This window comes from Drosophila subpulchrella, chromosome 2R (assembly GCF_014743375.2).
Source record: "Drosophila subpulchrella strain 33 F10 #4 breed RU33 chromosome 2R, RU_Dsub_v1.1 Primary Assembly, whole genome shotgun sequence".
In the NCBI taxonomy this organism is placed as follows: Eukaryota; Metazoa; Arthropoda; class Insecta; order Diptera; family Drosophilidae; genus Drosophila; species Drosophila subpulchrella.
Window position 1 is genome coordinate 10,507,644 of NC_050611.1, and position 18,527 is coordinate 10,526,170.

Consider the following 18,527-nt stretch of genomic DNA (forward strand, 5'->3'; position numbering starts at 1 on the left):
TGATGGAGAAATATCCGACCCTACAAAGTATATATGTTCCCGATCAGTATTACTAGACGAGTCGAAATGTCCGTCAATCCATTTTTTCCCGCAACCTAGACTTTCAGCTATCTGCATAAAACTTTTCGAAACTTGCCAAGTCGAATGACTATATCCTATAGATCCCATAGGAATAATTTGAAAACTAATATAAAATAATTTTAGCTTCGTTGTTTTGATCATATCTCTTTTTCCCTGAGGATTCCAAATTTTGTAGATTTTATTATTATGTCAGAATGACAGAATGATAAGAAAATCGGAGTAATTCAAAATCGAAGAACCATTTCTTTTAGCATCAATAAACATTGATGTTTTTCCAACTCTATTCGAAGATATGTTAATTTTTGGTAACGAGAGTAATTGATACTCGTCATCTTTTTTAAAACGCCCTTTTTGTTTTTGTTACAATCGGTCGAACCATTTATTTGGAAATCGGTTTAAAGTGGTTTGAATAGTATTACATTTTTTTAATAGTCATATTAGTTTGTGAAAACTAAGAACATATGTTTCCTTTTTTTATTTTTTTTGTCGACATAATCCACGTCTCAACTGGGGGTCGCCTTTGTAACAAAAATTACTGCAGCAGTCCGTTCTTTCTTTACACTGGAAATATGTTGATAGTTAAAGTTGATCAAATTAGGAATGAATAAGTCTTCTACCGCTCCACCCTGTGGTATGCAAGTCTGTATTGGCACCAAGGCTAGGATACACAACAGTATTATAAGTCGGGCGATCGTGAAAATTAAAGACATCTTTACGCTGGCAAAGTTAAGACTCAACTAAAGATCTGAGAAACATGAAACCCTTTATATATCTTCCACTCTACATGCAACCCTTATCTATCTGAATAGTGCAAAAAAGGTTTTTTTATTAGTTATAAATAGCCTTTTAAATTTCATCTTTGTCCACACTTGCATATCAGTTGCACTCATAAAGAATAAACAAGGATGATAATAATTTATTAAAAATGAAGAATAAACAAGAATGATAATAATTATGTATCAATCTTGTTTATGAAAACACATGTAAAGTGGAAGATATTAAGGGTTTCAAGTTTCTCAGATCTTCAGTTGAGTTTTAACTTTGCCCGCGTAAAGATGTCTTTAATTTTGTGATAATAATTTATTATGACCCTTGTTTATTCTTTATGGTTGCAATTTAATATTAATATTATGACTGATACCGCGATACTGGGCATTGGGAAAAGAGAGAGTTTATAGTACGGAGGTTATATGTTTTAATAAAAATGTGTAAAGCGCAATGAAAAGCTTTTGAAAACGGCATGATATACGGTCACTTGTCCTGGGAGAAAGCTTTTCTTCCACTTTTCCAGCCCAAGTGCCATCAGCTGTTCAAGTCGAAGGGAATTTTCCGCAGGGGGAGGAAATCCGTATTTGCGCATAGGCGAGGAAAAAGGAATAGCCACAAAAACAAAGTGTTCGGAAAGCAGAAATAAAAAGTTATATGAGTCCTTAAACCGAGCCAATTGAAATCTGAGAATGAGCCACCATCAGTGGGAGGATCTGGATCTGGAGTCGAAGCCAGTGCGGCCCAAGGAACGAGATTCCCCTGCTAGCCATGTAGATGCAGTGTAGATACCCGGGAGCAGATACAAATACAGATACAGATACACACACGGCCAGAAGTAGAATCTAGAGGCCACATCCGGCACATCCTGCGTCATGAAGGTGTTCCGGTTGCGTTTGGTCAAGGTCCTCCTGCTGGGATTCCTGTTGGCCAATTTGGTGTTCTTATATTACACCTGGAACACGCTGCTCTGGCGCCGGATAAGTAGAGCCCTGTCCGGAGAATCCATTGCAGCGGAGGAGCCGCCAAAGGCCGCCAAACTGTCGCCCAAGGATAAGGTGCGCAATGCCAACAAACACATCCGGAAGTCCATCACCATCGTGTTCTATGGCCACTACAACTTCGAGCAGGATCTGAGGGCAAGTATAGATAGCATCCTGGACGTGATACCCAATATGCCCATCATGGTGCTCCAAGATGGCGGTGCCGAGTATGCCTATCCGCCGGTCAACTATGAGCGCAACCTGACCGCCGGAGAGGAGCGCACCGTGGTCTTTCAGAGTCTGGCCTTCGATGTGCGGCACTCGCGACAGGAGCTCAATCCCCTGGCCTCGATTCGCACCAAGTACGTGCTTATAATGCCGGACAGTGTGCGGCTGAGCAGCAAGAACATCCTGCAGAAGATCCTGCGAGAGATAAATTCTCTGGGCCTGCCAGGACAACCCAAGGAGCAGCGTCCTCCCGTTCCGCAGGAAGAGACCGTTCGCCGTATGGTGATCGTACCCTTTGCCGGCAACCTCAAGTCCTTCATCAGCTGCGTCAGGATGACAATGGACCTGCCCGACTGGACGCTGGAACTGGTGGCCACCAACGATACCAGACGATGTGATTTGGTGGGTATAAATATAGGATGAAAGTAAAGTTTACAAATCTAGTAATAGCATGTGGGGTCTTAGTGATATCTACAAGGGCGTACGTATTATTATAGAAAATATTCCTTATATTAGTAGTTTATTTTATATTAAAATTAATTTTTGGGATTTTAAATATTTTGTGATAGATGATATATTTTCTGTTCATGTATATCTATAGTAATAATAATTCATATAATTCAGATAGATAATATAAAAAGATAATAGCTTGTAAGAGATAGCTTGTAATTTTTAAACTTTATATTTAATATTACTTTTTTTTTATAAATTAACATTTGTGTCTTTCGTATTTCCAACAGTTTCTGCAGAAGCACGCCATCCTTTTAGATGCCACTGTTTTGGGAGCCATGCCCGAGCCCTTTACTTTGCCCTTCCCGGAAATGCTCTACATGCAGGCCAAAATTGCCAATCTGTCGGTGAGTGCTTCCTTTGGATACCCTAAGATCCAAGTTAAAATCCCCAATCCTTTCAGACCACGGTGTTCCCGCAAGCCTTCCAGGAGGGCCGTCGTCTGTTTGCCTCCTTTCACACCAAACAGCGGCGGATGGACCTCCGTCGTCGGCAGTTCCGGGACATGTACAAGAAGCTGCAGATCAAACGGATTGTGAGGCGGGCCTACAGGGTTCCCGGCAAGGCCCAGGCCAGGGAGGTGTGGGGCCAGGGTCACGGCCTGGTCCTCGATGGCCAGTTCTCGTCCTCGAACACCTCGCTGCCCCTGATCACAGACATCGATTTGTTCGGCTGTGAGAGGACCACCAAGTCCTGCATCGGCAGTGTGTACAATGAACGGCCGTACTACTCGTATCTGGGCAAACATACGCCGCCCTGCTGCCTGGACAAGCTAAGGACTACCTTCAACCACGTGCTGGAGGAGTTCGAGAACGTGGGCATCCGCTACTGGCTGGACAACCGGGCCCTGCAGAGCGCCATCGAAACGAACCACCTCTCTCCGGATGCCTACGACATCGACATAAGCTTCAATGTCCAGGACCTGGAGCGTTCCAATGCGATGAAGAAGTCGCAGAGCAAGCCGTATGTGGATAACGAGGGATTCTATTGGATCAAGGCCACCGATGGCCATTACTTCCGCGTTCAGTTCTCGAAGCCCAACCAGGTGGGCGTCAATCTGCTGCCCTATTCGATTACCGGAACGGAGGCGAAGCCCAGTGGATTCTTCGGCTGGAAGGCCACCACCTTCTCGGCGGACTATCTGCATCCGATGTCCACGGTGCTCTTCCTGGGCAAGAGTGTTATGTGTCCAAATAATGTGCTCGAGTATCTGGAGGAAAAGCACATCAAGGTCAGGTCCGCTGACTTGGATGCGGATGAGGATTGAGTCATCTTTGCTTAAAAACCAGTCTCAAAAACACGCAATTTTATAAATCTACAAAGAATTGTCTGTGAAAACGATATTTTGATTTAATTTTACCTGCTGAACACTAAGATTATTAAATAAGAACAGTGACTATTACAATCGTGATTACCATGGAATTACATTCTACGAAGAAGCCAATTGAAATAAGTAATTAGTCTGTCAGTTCAGTTTCTTGAAATAAATGTTATTTCAGAATATTCGAATGAAGTGAAATATGCATTAAGAGTACAATATTTTGTAATATCTTTGGTCTGGAGATTGTATTCTTAAGATCTTTCAGCCCACTAACATTTTTGTTAAACACCAGACTTTAAAACGGATTTGACTACAGTTTAATTCAACCTTTATTTCGTTTTTAAGCATATATACAATTTTGTGATTTTTTACATTGCTTCTAAGTTCCTTATGTTGGTTGTTAGCAAATTTTTTGTTAGATTGATAGGAACATAAAATAACATAAGATTCTTTTAGAACCAGCAGATCTATATGTGTAAAATATAATACATAAAATCAGACCATAGTGTTTTTCTTATCTGGTTTCATATTCGGATTTAGCTTCGCACGGTGGTGGCTGCATCGGGCACAACAGATCCCTCGGGAAGTTCCCGAACCAGGGATAGGAGTTTCTCCAACTTGCTAATCTGTAGAGTGTTCTGATCGAGATAGAGCTGCTTCTTTGGCGGCTTGACCATCATGCGAAGATTGGGTGACAGTTTCAGCGATGTGGTAACTCCCCTGAAGGTAAAAAAAAGGGTTTTTCAAAGGTTAATAGCAGATATCTCTATCTGAGCCGACTGGATAAGGCACTTACTTTTCGTCGCCCACCACAATAAAGGCGAGCTTCTCGTTGAAGGACAGCCTGGTGAGCTTGTTCTTCCGTTTCGGCACAACAGCCTGGATGCAGATAGCCTTGTACTTGTTCACATTCAAGTCAAAAACATGAACTTTGCCTTCGGTGGTCACCGCCGCAAATACGGTGCTCGAGTAGGGAGCCCATTTTACATCGCCCACAGCGGCACCCAGATCAAAGATGAACAACGGATCGGGACGCATATCCTCCCAGACCTTGACCCGCCAGTCAGCGCCACAGGATACAAAGATGTTGCTATTGAAGCGATTGAAGTCAATACGGTAGACGGACATGTTGTGCGCATTGTAGGTCATCAGGTATTTGGAGCTAAAGGCCGTGCTGCACTTGTAGATGTAGCCGCACTCGGTGCCCACCAGAAATACCTTAAAAATAAAAGGTAGTTCGATAAGACTAACAGCCAGAATATATAAAGAAAATAAATTTATATACCTTGTTGTCGGTGGGATGGAAAACCATGCAGGATCCTCCACTCTTCAGGCTGACCTTGGTCCCATCCGGTCCGTCCACAAGTCCATTTTCCCGGTACAATGTGATAATGGTGGTGACCCACAGCTTGTTCTGCATGAGGATCCAGTTGAAGACCCGTCCATCGGAAGACACCGAGAAGAAGTTTACTTCGCCGTCGGTCATGTCGAGACCCCATCTAATCTGCCACACGCACTCTCCATGTTTGCAGTTGACTCCTTTGGACACATAAAGTGGTTCCTTGCAGTCCTCGCGCAGATTGTACACAGCCACATTGCCGTCATAAAGGCCAATCACCGCCAGAAAAGGATAGGTCGGGTGGATATCACAGCACATTACGCCACTGTCGGTTTGAACTAAATTCGGGAAAAGGAATACTCAATTGGGAACTAATAGAGAGAAAGAGACCTATGTGAAACCCACTAATATAATCCGGAAATGAGGGATTCTTGACGGTGAAGAGGCACAAGTAGCCCTCATTGGTCTGTTTCATAAAGTCATCTGTAAGTAAATAAGTAATAATGATATGTGGACTATCCAAATTTATTAGGTTTGGAATAACTTACGCGATCCAAAGCAGACGGCAAAGAGATCATAGTAGCTCGGATTAAACAGAATGTCGGTGACATTCATCTTCTTGGTCTTGTCATATTGGAACTTCCAAAGGGGCAGTAGGTTGCCCTCACCCTCACGGAACTCGTCGGCGGGATCCTCCCAGTAGCGATAGTCATGAGCAATATCATCGTAGATATTCTGGTTGATCATGCGCTCGAGGATCTGCCAGCACTTGAGATACTTCTTGTTTAGCTGTTCCGCGATGGCGGACTTGTCCCGGAACTTCTTGGCCCTTCTGCCCCTCTTACGATCGTCCTTTTTAGTCCCATCTTTCTGCTGTTCCTCGAAATTTTCTAAATACGAATCGTAGATGACCCACTGCAGCACATTGGCCCCGAACTGAGAGCGGGGAGGAGGAATGGTCTGGGTGTCCACACTCTACAAGAAATGGGAATTTTGGGATTATATTAAATGCAAATGGGATATAATACAAACAATGTTATTATAATTTTGAGGTTTTTTTTAGGATACATAGAGCGTACTTACCCGTTTGGGATTCGTATAGGTGAGGGCACCCCGTTCGCAATAGTTGAACTGGTTGATCAGCTTTCGTTTCTTCGAAGAAACAGCCGCCGCTTGTTGGGCGGGTTCTTCGTCATCAGGACGGGCTGCACCTTCTCCTTCTCCCTCCCCCTCGCCTTCATCGCCCTCAGTGCCCTTGGCCTCCTCGTCGTCCTCCTCTTCGACCTCCTCTTCCTCCCCGCCGGCGTCCTTAGCACTTAAGTATTAAATATTATAGAAATTAAAATATTACGATTAGTTTTTTGGTACTTGAAGAAATACAATCAAGCATTTTCAAGATCACCTATAGTTATTTTATCTTAAGAACCGTGTAAGATCCCTAACAACTTATAGTACCATCTCCATAATGCACTAATTGTGAACCGATTTGAAAGGTAAACTAAAATGTTTTTAAATGATAAGAACTATAGATCTTATATAAGAATAAGTATAACTATAAGTATACTTATTTCTCTATATACTTATTTCTTTAAAAGTAAGGAATTCTTTGAGATCCTTATTACGAGTATGGTATAATGAAACTTTAATGCGTCATACTTACTTCGCCCCATCGTCGTCCTCTTCGCCCTCTCCCTCCTCACCATCCACGTTTTCGGGTTCGCGCTGCTCCACCACCGTGTAGTTTGGCATGGGAAGTGGGTAGCCGATCTCGTCCGACTCCTCTATCTGGCGGCGACCCTCCTCCGAGTCCACGTGCAGTGAGTTCCCGGGGAAGGCGATCAAGGTAACTGTGTTGCCCGGCACTGGTGCCAAGACAAACTCGCCCTCCTTGAAGCTATAGACCACGAGGTTGCGGATCACATTGGTGTTGGTGGGCGTCAGCACCTTGGTGACCTCCTCGCCCAGTTCGGCCTCAGTGAGATCCAGCTGATCATCGGGCTTGAGCAGCTGGCGGGACTTCATCCAGGCGTCGAAGTCATCCGCATCGCCACCGCCACCTCCGCCGCCCTCGGCCTTGTTCTTGGAGGTCCTCAGCTGGGGAAATTGGATCAACAGTATGACAAACTCACTGGATTTGTGGGTGGGTTTACGGAGTGTGGTGCATGCAACATTCCACTGAAGGTGCCTCAAAAGAAACCAAGCTGGGAGTGGGAATCCGGATGGGAGGTAACTTACCTGATGCTGTCAACTGATATCCTAAGATTTGGGTGCAAACTGGTTTTTGGGACATGTGAGAGGGATCATGAGAAAGGAGAACCAAGCAGTATGCGGCATGCGACTTGAAAGGAGATACATATATATCCAAATATCGTTTGATAGGGCTTATTTTTGGAATGAACACCCAATGAGGTGTTACCTCGTCGCCATCCCAGTCGCCGTCGATAGCGATCTCAGTATCCTCCGCAGGATCGTCGGTTCCTGGGGCACTCGCAACCTCTGACATTGCGATGCCTTAGTCTTAGACTGAATATGATTTGAGATGGAGAGCGATCTGTCCTACTTAGCTACGACTACGAGTTGAGTTTTAGATTTGAAGAAACGACTACGGGTTGTATTTACAGGTTGTTCATATGGAAAGATATCGGTTATTTACATTAGACACAGACAGGCACTCGTGGTATTTACAGATCCCTAGCTTACAATGCGTTTCAGATCCTTTAGATTTTAGTATAAGCGGTAAGGGATATTTGAGTGATCATTTTTACAGTGCTCCGAATTTAATTTATTAAAAAAGGTACCTAAAATACTCAAACATCGGAATACTATAGTCAAAATGTTGTAATCTATATGATTTATTTTTCAAATTTTTGGTATTTTCGATTCCGTTTTTAAATTTGTCTTCAAAGATACAGTAGGCATGATACACCTAATATAATAGGAAATATTTATTTTCCAAACTGTAATGTTAGCATGCCTTTTGAAGATTTTATCAGCGGTTTGGCTTAAGGATTTTGGGTTTTGAAGTATTATTATTTTCTGACATTATTTTGACTTAAGAGAAATCTTGTTAAACAATATTTAATATTCTTATGACTTATGATTTTGAAACGCACTGCAGTCACACTCACAGGCACACAGATCTACTCAGTTAGCTAAGAGTTGCAAGTGGGGATGCAATCTAGTGGTCATATACCGCCATGGCCTTGTTGGCTAGCTTCCACATCCTGGTTGATACTCAAATTTCTGTAAGGTAAGAAGGAACTGGAGACTGTCTGATGAGCAAGGGGCTCTAAAATCGAAATATCGAAAATGTATCCGGACTTGTCTTCCGGGAAATCTTTCCGGCGAGAACGGCGAGGCAAGACTGAGAGCCGCTAGAAGGAACCTAGACTTAAAGCCAAGACATTCGTGATGACGTTCGCCACGTCAGCGGCCTCTTCAGTACCGAAGGCGAAAAACTTTCTGGCCCTGACGTCACTACCAACAGGATGAGGTGGAATAAACAAATTGCACACAACTCGATTAGCAGGTCCTGGGAAGGAGGTGTATGGGGAATAACAGCTCCCACCACCTCCCAAAATTGGTTCTTACATAAATACATATTTATTTTGATGTGCATCTAAATGAATAAGGTGAGCCTAGGGTCGTATACGTGAGTGATTTATCGACTCTTTTATTGCGTTGGGCCTGATGAGACTTCGACACTCATCAGACCGGCAAAGGCCAGATGGGGCCAACTCAAATAAATTGGTAGCTGTAACAAAATTGCACCGCTCCGATCGCATTGTGCTCCGGCTTTCCCAGCTTGGCACGCACATGGTGGATACGGCTGCTCCACCTGCTGCCCACCGGATGGGTCCGGAAATTGCAAATTATGTTTCGTGACAAAGTTCCATCAAGGAGAGCTGCCTGCCGGAGCCAAGCTTTCAGACAAACTTATTAAAAAGTAAGCGCAAATAGGCACAAAAAAATTTAAAAAGCAAAAATAGACCTGGCCCGCAGCAAGGACCTCGTTTTTGGCATTACGCTGCCAGCTCTCGAGGCGAAAGGATGTGTGCTTATACATACAGAGTGTAAAGTGTATCAAGTGTAGAATAAATAGTAACAAGAAATATTTGTTATGTAACTATTAGGTACTTACCTTTCCTTTGACCTGTTTGCCATCGCCTTTTCCTGGTTTTGTTGCCATTTTTCTGGTGGTTTCCTCGAATTTGTACAATAATCTTAAGATTTAATAAGAACTCTTCTTAAATTTTAAATAACTCGTTTCACAAACTGAAATTAATTGTGTTTGTTATTTTAGTTTTGTTTGGTTGCTCGACAGGAGCCTAAAAAGTGTTTTGATGAGTGCGTATTTCACAAAATCACAGCCAACTAAACCCTATCTTTACGTAATCCTGTGGGGAAGGACCCTTCCGCCATTTATTGGCATAAAGACTTTGTTTGTTTCAGTTTCTATAGAAATTTGGCAATCGTCCTACGCACCAGGTTACGGTTGCCATTTGCATATCGATTGAATATAGGAAATGGGTCTTCGACTGGTAGTAAACTCCGTTAAAAAAGGTTACCTTCGTACGCAGTTCAGGCAGTTACGGAGAAGAGATTCAAAGTTTAGGAAACTTGTAAGTATAACTTGAATCTTATGGAAAAATGTTTTATAATGATCTATTTCTTCAATCTCTTAATACAGTATTTTTAAATTCCTACACGGAATCTTCCACTGGGATTGAAAATAAATTATAGAATCAATGGGATTAATTATGATTTTATTTATATAAAACTAAATCAATCTTGTAATACATTTTAATGTCTACACAGCAGCTGAAAATATGAAAATAATAATTTTAAAAAATGTAATTTAATCTATTCTATGTGGAAACCTCTTGAACTATTTTCAGACATCACAATCCCCAATTTCTATATATTTTACGTCAAGCTGAGAGAGATTTATATTTTAAGTAATAAAGATTATTTATTTAAGCTTTCCACCACTTAGACCCTTTTTGAGTCTATGTGTTTTGATTTAAATAATTTAATTATTAAAAATCAGACGAGTGGTTCAGCTGGATGCACCGATCTAGGGTCGAATAAACAAAGCATGCTCGTTAAGATCAAAAGATTGATGTCTTTGGGGTCGCCCGCGAGTAATAAACTGGCAGTGCCGGCAGCGGTGCCCAAAACCCAAATGAGCCGGTCCGCTGTGGTGGCGAGCTCTTTGATTGGAACGCCTCTTGATGCGACATGCATATCAATTAATTACGCCTGTTACATTTGGCTGGGCCTCGGTGGACACCGCGTCAGGCGGGATTGGGTAATGCGATTGGGCATATTTCAACAGAATACAAGACCTGGGAGCGATTGCAAATCGCTGGGCAGTCGGATATCGGACGCACTCTGACCGAACCCGTGCAGTTGGCCGAATTTATTCAAATCAGTTGAATTCCACGCGGGGAAGCGTATAGGTGTCGTCTCTCTCCGGATCACCGTGTCAATTGCAATGTGCAAATACGTCTTAATTGCTGCACTGGCCGTAATGGTAAGTGGGCAATTAAAGCAGCCACCCATCACCCAATAATCACCCCATTAACATTGCCCTTGGCTGCACAGGGCTCCATTATCCAAGTGCGAGCCACGCTGCACGATCTGCCCGGGGTCTTTGACTTCTCCAACGTGGATCTGGTGAACTTCCAGTACTTCAAGAATCTGGCATCGCAGGATCCCCGGACCGCCGCCACCGCCAATCCGTTTCTGGAGCACTTTCAGAAAAAGAAGGCGGTGCTGGACTACCTCGACCGCCTGTTCTTTGGCAACTCGCCGTTTCAGCAACCTAGTGAGATTCCCTTTGATCCTCACTTTGGTCGCTCCCGGCGTCCAGTCTACGAACGGAAGTTTGGATATCGCGGAGAGCGCCTGATCGCTGCTCTGGGATCCGGTTACTCGATCTCCCAGCTACGACACTTTGGAGCCATTCCCCGGGAGTACGGCACTCCCCACTATCCTTGTTGAGTGCGGACTGCACTTGCAATTCCTCTAGATAGTGTATTTATGGAATAAACTTAAGCTACGATACTTGACTCTAAACCTGTATTTGAATTTAAATAGGGAGGATTTGGACACCAACTGCAGAGGGTTGATATTGCATGTAGGTATGGCAAACTCTTCAAAATTTTGATAATGAAACTAGAGAATCCATTTAAGAAACAAAACTAAGTAACTGTTTAGACCTGATAGTTTTGCTTCAATTCAAACGACGAAAGTTTTAAGGCCTATTGGATTAAGTTACTAGTTTAACTAGGTAATTTGGATACGATCCTAGAAACCTTTTTCAGATCCATTCGGGCAAGACTAAGTTTAAGGTTTTGAATTTCTTTGACTACATTAAACATTACATTAAACTTGACTTTGCTTTTGAAACTGAGACATTGACATTAATTTTGTTGATACTGGATCCATCACAGGGTTCAGTTCTAAATATCTTAAGGAATTTTTAGCAAGTAAGAAATATTCCTGTTGTACAGCAATTCAATTGTTGGTAAGTGTAAGTTAATCCTCGACAATCCTATTTACCCAATCCAAGATGACAATGGTGTTTATATTCTTTGTGGATCATGTTATATTTACGGAATAAACTTAGGCGCTACGATTTCAGACCCTCCGCTTTTGCGTGGATATGTAGAGGACGTTGTTGCCGCGGATGAAAGCATCTCCGTACTTGTTCTTCAGCTGCCCGTTGACGTACTCCTCTGTTTGCTCCAGGCAGATGTTCATGTAGCCATCCAAGCAGGCCAAGACCCCTGAAGAAAGCACATTAATGATTAATAATATCAAATATGAAAGAAGTAGCATAAATAAGATGGTAACCAGTGGGATGGGATGTGGAGTCCAAACGTGATTGCCGGCTTTATTTATAACAGCTATTTGAGCCTACCTCGGTAGTCCACGCCGTTGTTCAGCTTTACGGCCACGGGGCGACCGTGTATCTGGTTGATGAACTGTGACAGGGCCTCTTTCCGGGACATATTTGTTTAATTAATTGTAAATAAATGCAAAACCTGAACTCTTTAGGCAAAATTACAACAATTGACAAACGATTTGGTATTTTATACCGTCTATGGTGCGGTCACACTGCCATTTTGGCGATAGGCTGATATAGCCACATCGTTATCGATAATACTTTCCAGTAAAAGTTACGAGTTTTTGTTAAGCCAAAAGAAATGTAGCTTCAAAAGAAAATATAGTAATTAAGACATAACCTCAATTATTTATAAACTTTAAAAATAAATTGCAGTCATTGCAAACAATTGTTCTCATTTCAAATGTTTCGATAGCGCGCCCACCCAAAACAGTGCTGTAAAATGCAAAATGCTAGCAGCAGCGCCATCTATTACTCAAGTTATAGAGAATTCCAAACCGTTATGGGTATATAAAAAATTGTTTAATTTAAATAAAGCGGAGAATACATAAATTATGAACTACAATATTTCTATATAGTATAAATCCTAGTGTATGCCCTCCAGAGGCGTGTAGGTCTTGTACTGATACAATTCTGGACCGCCATAGCCATAGAGAAGTTTTCCACGTCCATGTTCGTCGTAGTAGGGGTAACGGTATTTCGGTCTGAAATTCAGTTAATATTTTAGTATAAAGAGGAGATTTTGTTATAATATTTACAAATACCTTTCAAAGTATTGGAAGTTTGGCGCCTTTGGCTGAACTGTGGCAAAAGATGAGTTCACCACAAATGCTACAATAAACAGGAGAAGCTGGAAAATAAAACAAAATATTAAAAGCTAATTTCTTAGACTTAATAAATAACATAAAATAAAAACAATCGATGTAAAGCATGGTTTTAAAATTACAACACTACTACTGACTAAGCAGTATATATAAATAATTTAATAATCCGTAGAACGTATGATTTTTTTTATTTTAATTTTGAACTATATGTTAAAAATCGGTGTAAAATAATGTAAGGACCGACAAAAACAATTTATTTTAGGTTTTACTAGAAAAATGAAAAAGGAAAAGCATTTAACTTGTTAAATTACCATCCCACTATTAATGGTTTTTGTGATTTTGGCAAATTAAAATTGATGCGTGCTTTTAGTAAAAGTCGCGTTTGTACTTAAATTTGTAATAAAAAACATAACTTTGTGAAAGTAGTTCGATTAACCAAAACACGATTTAGGGAAGTTAAACAATTAAAACCCGCAAATGCTCAATGGCTCACTGTGTCAGCTGCACGAAAGTGGTAATAGATGTACTGACAGTCGGCCGAAGCCTTCCAAGAAATCTCTTTCCGGCGCTTCAACCAACTTCAAAGCAACGGTTTAAACGCTGGTTATGCAATTACGCCAACAATACCCATAACCACGATGCGCAACTTGGCCACAACTTGTTGCCCGGAGATTATGACACAATTCGCTTGGCTTTCAACTTGGCCAAGAGAGAAAATAAGAGAAAGATCGCTCGATCGTATCTTTCAAGGTCTCTCCGCCGAAAGAGAGAGCCTTAAAATTTGGCCCACATATGGTTTGGAAATGTGTCAATTGTCTGGCAGTCGAAAACAAATGGATTTTGAACGAAGAACCGACTTGAGCTCATTGGAAATTCAAGTCACAAATTTCCGACGATCGCAGACGGTTTTCTTTTGGCTGCGACTTTCGCGCAGAAAAGTCGGAAATTGTGTCAGTGGGCTCTAAGACTTGTTAATTGGGGAGGCAAACCCTAGAGACAACCTCCCGTTCCCATCGAGGTGTAAACCAAACGATCTAAAACTTACGGGCAGCAGCAGAGCGTTCAACCTGGCCATGGTTTTTCAGTTACGGATCTATGTAATCCCCGATCGCTGGCGTAACGGTAAAGCTAAAGAAGGGCGGAGCGGTACGAAGATGTTCGCCGATCGCGTTTTGTTTGGCAACTGAATTGCATTGCCAGTCGACAAGCGGCCAAAAGCCGAGCTCCACGAAGAGAGCCAGAAAGCTTGCGAAGAGAGTTTGGAGCTTCGAAGTTTGGCTTACAAATGTAAGCAAGGCTTTGCAATCTATCTCTTCAGTTTGAAGTACTTGTGGTATTACAAGATGTAGTAGTGCTATTCCGATCCCTCTCATTGAAGACGAATCATTGGCTAACCTTTTCGAATTAAAATAAATTATATGTTCACTTACATTATTTAAATAATATTTTGCAATTATGGAGGGTAAGATGATCCAAAATACTAACATAAGTCTGAAACAGTCCTAAGGTCCTAAGTCTAGAACTTCATTATGGTTGCAGGAGATGAAATTTAAAAATATTAACATGTTAAGTAATTATAATTTGTTATATTTGGTGTTTATAATAAAAAAATAAGTTTAATTTATTAGTTAACTTAATTAAAATGACTTTTTTATTTAATAAAATACAAAAATACTACAGTATCAATAAATATAATAGATTTAACTGAACGTATTTTTCAAAATGGTAACTTAATTATTGTATTGTTTCAAGGGAAAACCAATCAAAAACTGTAATAATGAAATGCTGTTAATAAAAACATTTTACAAAAAACAACAAAACAATAGTTTCTCTCGGTGGATCTTGTATCTTATTTGTTTACTTAATCTAATGATCCTCTAGATTTTGCAACTCACGGGGAAAGTGAAAGTCCTGAAAAAACTAAAGCTTGGCGTTTTTTTTACTAGCATTTAGGCTGCCGGAAATGTATGTTTATAAACAAAAAGTATGGCTTTAAAGACCCACCTGAGCCGACTCACGTAGGCTCTTATTTTTTGTGTACCCAAAGAGAATTGCAAACATTTCAAAGAGTGGATAAAAGAGATGGGAAACAGCTGATCGGGTGGGCAAAAATGGAATTGGGGCCACATTACAAAGTGGTTGTGGACCGACTGGATGGTCACCACCGATCGAGATGACGATGGACCCACATTATGTAACTCCTGCAGCCATAAAAAGAGTCATGCTCCGACGGAAAAATAGCTGGCAACCAGTTTTTGCTTTCTTTATTTCGCGACTCTGTGCCATTTCTTTTCAGCTCCGGCGCACTTTCTTTGCCTTGCATTTGCATTTTCGCATTTTTCCTTGGGTTTCTATTTCTGTTTAACATTATCTCTACCTTTTTATACATTTTTTTGAGCTTGCTTTGGGCGCTTTTGGCTTGAGGCAAATGGATGGCAGTAACCTCTGGCGAATATGCGTACTTAGTTCCGTCTGCCATGAAAACCAATTTGGTCTGTCATTAAGCTAAACTAAAAAAAATAAAACAGTTCATAAAGCCAAACAAGAGTATGGCGAAGCCGGGTTTTCAAGTACCTGCTCGAAGGTCGAAAGCAAAGTCACAGATCGGAGATCATATTCCATTAATAGGCTCTAAAAACCTTAAAACTATTTATACACTTTGATGAAATTACGAGGAAATTGTTAACTTAAAATGAATAATAACAAAAATGTTTTAATATATAATACTGTTTTAAAATATTCATCAGATTCTTAAGTTATTTTTGACTATAAGATATGCTAGGCCATCAAGTCGATAGTGATTTCTCCCAATGTATTACCGAAAATTGTCGAGACCGTTTAAGATTTGTTAGCCAAATTGTATCTCGGCTCTAATCTCTCAATCCCTCTCTGTCTTTCTCTCAATTTGTGGCTAACTCTCCGTTTTGGCTGTGTAACTTCTCAAAGTTTGTTTGGTTTGCCATATTTTGTTGCTGCGCGTGAGGTTGATTTTTATTTTCAATATTTTCGAGTTGGCGCTTGGCTGCGTTTTATGCAACTACGCGATTTCTGCGATCCGCAGTCTTCAGTGATCAATGGTCCAGTGACTCGCACGGGCGACTCTTCAACCTGAAAAAAGACTCGATTCGATACAATGTTACACCTGAGATTTGTCTTTATGGCCGCTGTAAGTGTACCGAAATGTGATTAACGCGCAGTAAATAAGCCATGAATAATATGGCAAAAAGCAGTGCGGTGGAGCACATGTTAAGTGAATGCTAGTGGCGGAATGTGTAATGTGGGGCGTATGAGTAATAAACGCAAATCGATTAGTTTCTTGTGCAATCTAATTAATCACCATTTATGTCATGACTAAAACTATAACTTTGATCAAATTGGAATTAACCGGATTATAAAATATACAAAAACAATATAAACTTATTCTCAACAGTACTAAATATTTATTTGTTATATTTAAAAAAGTCGAATAATCTTTTTAAATGCGTATTTTTATATTGATTATATGAAAAGATAAAATATTTGTGCTAAAAAAATTTAACAAAAAATGTTACATTTATTTTAATTATTTTTAATGAGTTCACGGATGAATGTTTTTATATTGATTGATTTAAAAGTTAAAAATCAATCTGCTGAAGCTTGAACATTTTATAAAGAACGCAAATTATTAAACTTATTTTATTGATATAAAAATATTTTATTTACGAAATATATCCTAAAGTTTTTAATTTTTATTTATTTTAGTTATCGGAGCAAAGAAAGTTTTTAAAAATATTTTTCTAGATTCTTTGTTGGTATATAAAAAAGTGAATTCTCTTTACCAGTACAAATCGAAGAAGATTCTCTTAAACTATAGATGATTTGTACGTATATAATATTTTCTATAATTTTAGTTGCCTCTGGTGCTGATGCTTCTGCTTCAGGTTAGCCAACCCGCAGATGGCTTTATTATCCGTCTGATAACCGAAACACTGCAGAACAATGTGGCTGGTGAGCCGATCCTTCACGAAAGGACTTCATGGGACTTTGATCCGGAAGCGGCCAAGAAGGCGAGGTCGTTGTACTACGAGGTAGGGGAATATATTATACATGGATGGATGATACGTGATCCTTTCCCATTTCAGAAAAATGGATTCCGTTCGGCCAAGTTCATCGAGCGACTGGGCGTGGGTCTGGATGGGCGGCACGAGGATCGGCGGGCGGATCAAGGACACCGGGATGTGGGCCGCCTGAATGGGGAACACAATGTGAACTATCCGCCTTCGTCGGCTTAGCCATAAATAATTATGATTTAAATTTAACTCTTGTTTCGTTTGCCATGCTTAATCCTCGCTGAGTGGGGTTGGGTTGGGAAAATGGAATATGGGCATGGCATATGGGAAAATCCAGTACATTGTCATCATTTTAATTTGCAGCGATTAATTGTCATTGTGCGCATTAATGTGCTTCACAAGGATTTGCGTAATTTGCACAACGTTGCCGCATGGAAATGCATGGAATATATGCACGGCTATATCCCCCTTTTCTGTTCGGCTTATTGTCAATGGGATGGGATGGGGAAAGTCCCTGAGTTTCCCCCGGTCCCCTGCAATGTTGTTGTGGTTTTAATAAACGTTATTAGCCGACTGGCAGCACTGCCTGCAACTGCAAATTGCCGCAATTACATTGGGCTCAAGCGAAAAGCAGCGGCAGCTACTTACTTTCGCAATTTTTGTAATTTCATAATTCTGTCGCATAATTGAAGCCAATTTCGCTTCGAGCTGAATCAGGACAACGCCAAATGGCAGGCTGGGTGGGAAAATGGGATACAGGTGTGGGGAGTGGGTGGCTTGAGTTGTTCCACATCAATTTAGAAAAGCGGACGACAGCCCCGGGAAAGTGTTTCACGTTGGAATTTAATTTTAGGAAAACGTGTGGCATACTTTTAGGCCCAGTCAAAACTCAATGAAAATATAACATTGTGTCCTGAATATTTATACTGTTTTATCGTAATTCCATTAAATAAATTACAGGTAAAGCATGGAATGGAATAAAAAACGACTTGTCAAGTTGCCTTAAAAGTAAAAGTAAAGTTTAAGCAGTTATTAAAATCTATTCCTGGCTGTAAAATCTGAAAATCCCATAAAATAAGCTGATAAGAATCAGTCCAAAATATATTTGGAGAGAAAATCAAAAGAGTTATTGAAAAAGTAGCTATCGATATGTACATTTTCTCAATTTAAAATGTAGTTATAAAACCAGAAATATCGGGGGTACCACAAAAAACAGCAGGGTTTTGAAATCCCTTTTGTAATGTAATTTTAGGTGTCTAAAAGTATGCAGTGAATAATTAGTTTAAAATATTTTGTTCAATACTTTTGAATAAATCTGGTTTTACGGCAATTATTAAACTATTTACATCTCAAGAGTTACTTGTTCAATTTAAGTGCCCTTAAACGATTTTTATGTACATCCCGAGGCTTAAAATAATTTTAAAAAAATCCTGATATGTAATCTTCATTAAAAAAGTATGTATTAGCGAAATGCAGATGAATCCGATTGCCAGAACCGAGGGCCGACAATCACG

General features: G+C 40.6%; 6 protein-coding genes across 9 annotated transcripts; 3 read left to right on the plus strand and 3 right to left on the minus strand.

Moving 5' to 3' along the window:
* The first annotated feature begins 1,405 nt into the window (after positions 1 to 1,405).
* Positions 1,406 to 4,388, plus strand: LOC119550857 (fukutin-related protein). Its single transcript, XM_037859831.1, has 3 exons — positions 1,406 to 2,459; positions 2,798 to 2,914; positions 2,971 to 4,388. Exons 1-3 carry the CDS (start codon positions 1,722 to 1,724, stop codon positions 3,832 to 3,834), a joined length of 1,719 nt encoding a protein of 572 aa, XP_037715759.1. The 5' UTR covers positions 1,406 to 1,721; the 3' UTR covers positions 3,835 to 4,388.
* On the minus strand, positions 4,200 to 9,555 carry LOC119550856 (dynein intermediate chain 2, ciliary). 3 transcript variants are annotated; one of them, XM_037859829.1, is made up of 8 exons: positions 9,369 to 9,555; positions 6,888 to 7,318; positions 6,311 to 6,542; positions 5,776 to 6,202; positions 5,633 to 5,710; positions 5,174 to 5,565; positions 4,685 to 5,106; positions 4,200 to 4,608 (listed from the first exon to the last, which is right to left on the minus strand). In XM_037859829.1, exons 1-8 carry the CDS (start codon positions 9,414 to 9,416, stop codon positions 4,425 to 4,427), a joined length of 2,214 nt encoding a protein of 737 aa, XP_037715757.1. In that variant the 5' UTR covers positions 9,417 to 9,555; the 3' UTR covers positions 4,200 to 4,424. The 3 variants fall into 3 exon arrangements, with proteins under 3 accessions (XP_037715757.1, XP_037715756.1, XP_037715758.1); XM_037859828.1 differs by having other exon boundaries at positions 6,888 to 7,321; XM_037859830.1 differs by lacking the exon at positions 9,369 to 9,555 and adding an exon at positions 8,421 to 8,581 and having other exon boundaries at positions 6,888 to 7,321.
* Positions 9,259 to 11,283, plus strand: LOC119550858. Of its 2 annotated transcripts, none has more exons than XM_037859834.1 (4): positions 9,259 to 9,300; positions 9,531 to 9,849; positions 9,918 to 10,763; positions 10,835 to 11,283. In XM_037859834.1, exons 3-4 carry the CDS (start codon positions 10,725 to 10,727, stop codon positions 11,231 to 11,233), a joined length of 438 nt encoding a protein of 145 aa, XP_037715762.1. In that variant the 5' UTR covers positions 9,259 to 9,300; positions 9,531 to 9,849; positions 9,918 to 10,724; the 3' UTR covers positions 11,234 to 11,283. The 2 variants fall into 2 exon arrangements, with proteins under 2 accessions (XP_037715762.1, XP_037715761.1); XM_037859833.1 differs by having other exon boundaries at positions 9,269 to 9,360.
* Positions 11,284 to 11,816: 533 nt separating this feature from the next.
* Positions 11,817 to 12,316, minus strand: LOC119550859 (U6 snRNA-associated Sm-like protein LSm6). The gene is made up of 2 exons (XM_037859835.1): positions 12,156 to 12,316; positions 11,817 to 12,021 (listed from the first exon to the last, which is right to left on the minus strand). Exons 1-2 carry the CDS (start codon positions 12,244 to 12,246, stop codon positions 11,873 to 11,875), a joined length of 240 nt encoding a protein of 79 aa, XP_037715763.1. The 5' UTR covers positions 12,247 to 12,316; the 3' UTR covers positions 11,817 to 11,872.
* Positions 12,317 to 12,683: 367 nt separating this feature from the next.
* Positions 12,684 to 14,158, minus strand: LOC119551388. The gene is made up of 3 exons (XM_037860713.1): positions 14,010 to 14,158; positions 12,905 to 12,990; positions 12,684 to 12,844 (listed from the first exon to the last, which is right to left on the minus strand). Exons 1-3 carry the CDS (start codon positions 14,037 to 14,039, stop codon positions 12,727 to 12,729), a joined length of 234 nt encoding a protein of 77 aa, XP_037716641.1. The 5' UTR covers positions 14,040 to 14,158; the 3' UTR covers positions 12,684 to 12,726.
* Positions 14,159 to 16,036: 1,878 nt separating this feature from the next.
* Positions 16,037 to 17,257, plus strand: LOC119551409. Its single transcript, XM_037860749.1, has 3 exons — positions 16,037 to 16,130; positions 16,855 to 17,031; positions 17,086 to 17,257. Exons 1-3 carry the CDS (start codon positions 16,098 to 16,100, stop codon positions 17,233 to 17,235), a joined length of 360 nt encoding a protein of 119 aa, XP_037716677.1. The 5' UTR covers positions 16,037 to 16,097; the 3' UTR covers positions 17,236 to 17,257.
* The last annotated feature ends 1,270 nt before the right edge of the window (positions 17,258 to 18,527 follow it).

Bases quoted from the DNA above. Each gene is read 5' to 3' on its own strand.
- LOC119550857 (XM_037859831.1), top strand. From the start codon at position 1,722: ATGAAGGTGTTCCGGTTGCGTTTGGTCAAGGTCCTCCTGCTGGGATTC. The intron at 2,460-2,797 runs GTGGGTATAAAT...TATTTCCAACAG, and splicing joins ATACCAGACGATGTGATTTG to TTTCTGCAGAAGCACGCCAT. The intron at 2,915-2,970 runs GTGAGTGCTTCC...CAATCCTTTCAG, and splicing joins CCAAAATTGCCAATCTGTCG to ACCACGGTGTTCCCGCAAGC.
- LOC119551409 (XM_037860749.1), top strand. From the start codon at position 16,098: ATGTTACACCTGAGATTTGTCTTTATGGCCGCT. The intron at 16,131-16,854 runs GTAAGTGTACCG...CTATAATTTTAG, and splicing joins GATTTGTCTTTATGGCCGCT to TTGCCTCTGGTGCTGATGCT. The intron at 17,032-17,085 runs GTAGGGGAATAT...TTCCCATTTCAG, and splicing joins CGAGGTCGTTGTACTACGAG to AAAAATGGATTCCGTTCGGC.
- LOC119550859 (XM_037859835.1), bottom strand. From the start codon at position 12,246: ATGTCCCGGAAAGAGGCCCTGTCACAGTTCATCAACCAGATACACGGT. The intron at 12,022-12,155 runs GTAGGCTCAAAT...TGCTTTCTTCAG, and splicing joins CAACGGCGTGGACTACCGAG to GGGTCTTGGCCTGCTTGGAT.
- LOC119551388 (XM_037860713.1), bottom strand. From the start codon at position 14,039: ATGGCCAGGTTGAACGCTCTGCTGCTGCCC. The intron at 12,991-14,009 runs GTAAGTTTTAGA...TTTATTTTCCAG, and splicing joins TGAACGCTCTGCTGCTGCCC to CTTCTCCTGTTTATTGTAGC. The intron at 12,845-12,904 runs GTATTTGTAAAT...ACTGAATTTCAG, and splicing joins AACTTCCAATACTTTGAAAG to ACCGAAATACCGTTACCCCT.
- LOC119550856 (XM_037859828.1), bottom strand. From the start codon at position 9,416: ATGGCAACAAAACCAGGAAAAGGCGATGGCAAACAGGTCAAAGGAAAG. The intron at 6,543-6,887 runs GTAAGTATGACG...TTAATACTTAAG, and splicing joins GAGGACGACGATGGGGCGAA to TGCTAAGGACGCCGGCGGGG. The intron at 6,203-6,310 runs GTAAGTACGCTC...CATTTCTTGTAG, and splicing joins CCTATACGAATCCCAAACGG to AGTGTGGACACCCAGACCAT.
- LOC119550858 (XM_037859834.1), top strand. From the start codon at position 10,725: ATGTGCAAATACGTCTTAATTGCTGCACTGGCCGTAATG. The intron at 10,764-10,834 runs GTAAGTGGGCAA...TTGGCTGCACAG, and splicing joins TTGCTGCACTGGCCGTAATG to GGCTCCATTATCCAAGTGCG.